At 46.9% G+C, this 3,167-nt stretch overlaps 1 protein-coding gene across 1 annotated transcript in view; it reads right to left on the bottom strand.

Annotated features, from left to right (window-relative positions):
• Positions 1-819: 819 nt before the first annotated feature.
• Positions 820-3,167, bottom strand: part of LOC124688628 (uncharacterized hydrolase YugF-like) — a 27,766-nt gene continuing 25,418 nt past the window's right edge. Inside the window, exons 9-11 of the mRNA XM_047222281.1 lie at positions 1,305-1,370; positions 1,055-1,212; positions 820-966 (exon numbers count right to left, since the gene is read on the bottom strand). Coding sequence (XP_047078237.1) covers positions 939-966; positions 1,055-1,212; positions 1,305-1,370 — 252 coding nt within the window. The 3' untranslated portion in view covers positions 820-938. The remainder of the gene's footprint in view (positions 967-1,054; positions 1,213-1,304; positions 1,371-3,167) is intronic.

Raw genomic sequence — 3,167 nt, 5'->3', positions numbered from 1 at the left:
AGTAGTGATCTGTAGGAGTGTGTCCAAGTTTTTGGAGATAATTTTGCTAAGGTAGGAGGGGTTTGAGGCAGTATATGGATTTGGTGACTGGGATAGTATCCATTGTTTCCAAGGTAGATCATGTGAATGCAAGAATTTGAAACAAAATTTCAAAAGAAGGCAAACATTCTGTGCATTTTTTTTTTGCCAAGACCCCCTCGCGTAGTCGGAGCACATAACTTATCCCACGCTACGAGGCATTGAGATCCCGTACATGTTTCTTCAGCAGCCCAGAAGAAAGCTCTACGACGAGCGTCGATATTTTTTAGAACGGAGATGGGAACGAGGAAGGACGACATGAAATATGTTGGTAGGGCATCTAGAACTGAGGAAAGGAGTACAAGCCTCCCCCCTTTGGACAAGAGGGTGGCGCGCCACCCCGCTAGGTACCTGTCGCAGCTGTCTATAATAGGTTGGAATGCTGAAGCTGGTAATTTGGTGCAACTGAAAATATTCAGCCGGAACCATGTTGCAAGCAGAAAAAATTCCATTTAAAGATAACAGCGAGTATGCGAATAAAGTTTTAGTTGGTATACAAGCGAAATATTCATATGCAACCACGGTCCAACTAGAACTGACCAGCACAAATCTCCAAGTCCGTCGACATCAAAGGGTAATGGTTGATTGAGCTTTAAGCTGATTCTCATTCAAGCGAGAATTAGCAAAACCGATTCTGGTAAGGTCATTACTGTATCACATCCATAGTGGTATTGGCAGCTAACATTTGTGGCTCTGTTCTCCAAGTTCTGGCCTAGGATAAACACTCCAGCTTGTGTGCGCTAGTGCATCCACTCGGCTGTTCGAGGTGCAGAGTGAAGAGTGTAGCTAGGAGTGCTAGCATCGCCGTAACGCTTCGACTAAGTCCAGCAGCTTGGAACCGAGCGTGAACATGAGTATGACTAAATGATCTGATTCTGTTCACCGCGCCTGCAGATCATTTGAGAATGCAACATTAGTGCAATGATATTCAAGTTTCGCTGATGCAACTGGCAGTAGACAATTTTGTTTGACATACGCTAGTATAGATGAAGTATGTTCTGCCTTGTCCATTTTCTCATTTCCTAGGAAATCAAGCACATGAGCTGCGGATTCCCTTGGCTTCTCGACGTGAGGAAGATGGCCACACTGACGCACCTGCCTCAGGGTCGCATTTGGAAGCTCTTGTTGCAACCTCTGCGGAGCAACACAGCACATTACGATGATGGCATGCATATATCTTCCACGTGAGACCACGTATGACATTTAAGCGTTCTCAAACAACTTACGTATGCTTGTTTATTGCTAATTATTGCATCGTCCTCTCCCCATAAGACCAGACATTCATGATGTACCTGTAGGCAAAATATGAGTACAGTTGGAACTTCCACTCTTCTTTCTAACCTGACTATTTTCATTTTTCCGCGCCCATTTTTCTAAGGGCAGTTTTCGTTAATTGAGAAAAATAGAATTTCCTGGTTAACTAAAACCGGGGATCAAAAAACCGCGCCCAATGGCGAAACATAGATTTCTTCAGTAATAGCCTAACACTACAGGAATGGGCCTATACGCCGACGGCCAAACCCTACGCCGAGGGCATTTTATCGGGGCCGTCGGCGTACGGCCTCGCCAGGGCAGCGCCGGAAGCCGACCGTCGGCGTCTAGGTACCGTCGGCGTATAGGCTCCTACGCCGAGGGCCGCCGTCGGCGTCTACCTGGCCCTCGGCGTAGAGGTCTCCATCACCTCCCCTCGCACCCGCACCGTCACCGCCCTCTCACGGCGTCAGACAGACGCCGAGGGCTACCCTCGGCATAGGGCACGGCCACCCTATGCCGACGGCCACCCTCGGCATATAGATTTTTTTTTCTTTTTTCTCTCTCTCATATTACTTTATATTATGTTTCTATTATTTATTTACTAGTATGCATTATGTAAAAAATGGTTCTATTTTTTAAGAATTCCCTAACCCTAACTCTAACCCTAACTCTAACCCTAACCCTAACCCTAACCCTAGGGTTTCCACATACATTGCTAACGCTAACTCTAACCCTAACTCTAACTCTAACCCTAACCCTAACCCTAGGGTTTCCACATACATTGCTAACCCTAACTATAACCCTAACCCTTACCCTAGGGGTAGATCTGCGGGGTCCCGCCCTAGGATCTGTATGTGGAAACTCCGCCACGGCTCAAACGGAGCCTATTTTATGGTAAAGTATGCCCAACCTATGGTTTACATGTACATATGTCCTAAACAAAGAAAACAAGTAAAAAAGTCCATTGGTAAACCCTCGCACGGAGAAAGCTATAGGGGTAGATCTGCGGGGTCCCCGCCCTAGGGTTTTCCAAGATACGTGACCATCGGAGCGTCGAATCGCTGGAAAACTTGCATATGCCCATAACATATGTGTACAATTGTGATGTAAGGTTTGGCTAACCTTGCATGTACCCGGCGTTGACGATTTCCGCATGCATGGGCTAGCACTTGGTAAAATCCAGGATCTGTATGTGGAATGGCCCCAAAACTTGTGTATGTCCACATGGCATGGCATGCACAAAAGTGATACATTTAAGAACTTAGCACCCACACACGAACCGAAACACTTAAAGAACTACACCCACACACAGGAACCAAAACACTTAAAGAACTACACCCACACAGGGACCAAAGCACTTAAAGAACTAGACCCACACACAAACCAAAACATTTAAAGAACTACACCCACACACGAACAAAGCACTTAACGCTAGACACACGGACTCGACACACACACATATTAATCGTAGAAGTCAAAATCTTCGTCCTCGCCGGGGTGTCCTCGCAAGCGGTGGTTGTGAAGATCCACGACCACCGTTCATCATCCTCCCCCATGTCGAGCATCGGATCTGAGGGAATGGCCCCAAAACTTGTGTGTGTCCACATGGAATGCACAAAAGTGATTTGAGATGGTTTTATATCCAAGGCTACCCCCCCGGTGTGTCCGGCTTCTCGGACGAGGGGTTACTACACTTAGGCAGATTCCGCATGTATAGGGGGAACCGATCCCTCGGAGTTGAACCGGAGAGAAACTTGAGATCATATGTGATGATCCTTGTTTCCACATGTACCTATGACCTAACCAAGCTCAAATGGAGCCATATGCCCACCGGG

Source organism: Lolium rigidum, chromosome 2 (genome assembly GCF_022539505.1).
Source record: "Lolium rigidum isolate FL_2022 chromosome 2, APGP_CSIRO_Lrig_0.1, whole genome shotgun sequence".
Taxonomy (NCBI): Eukaryota; Viridiplantae; Streptophyta; class Magnoliopsida; order Poales; family Poaceae; genus Lolium; species Lolium rigidum.
Note: the sequence above shows the minus strand (reverse complement) of the source record. Positions and strands in the feature narration are given on the sequence as shown.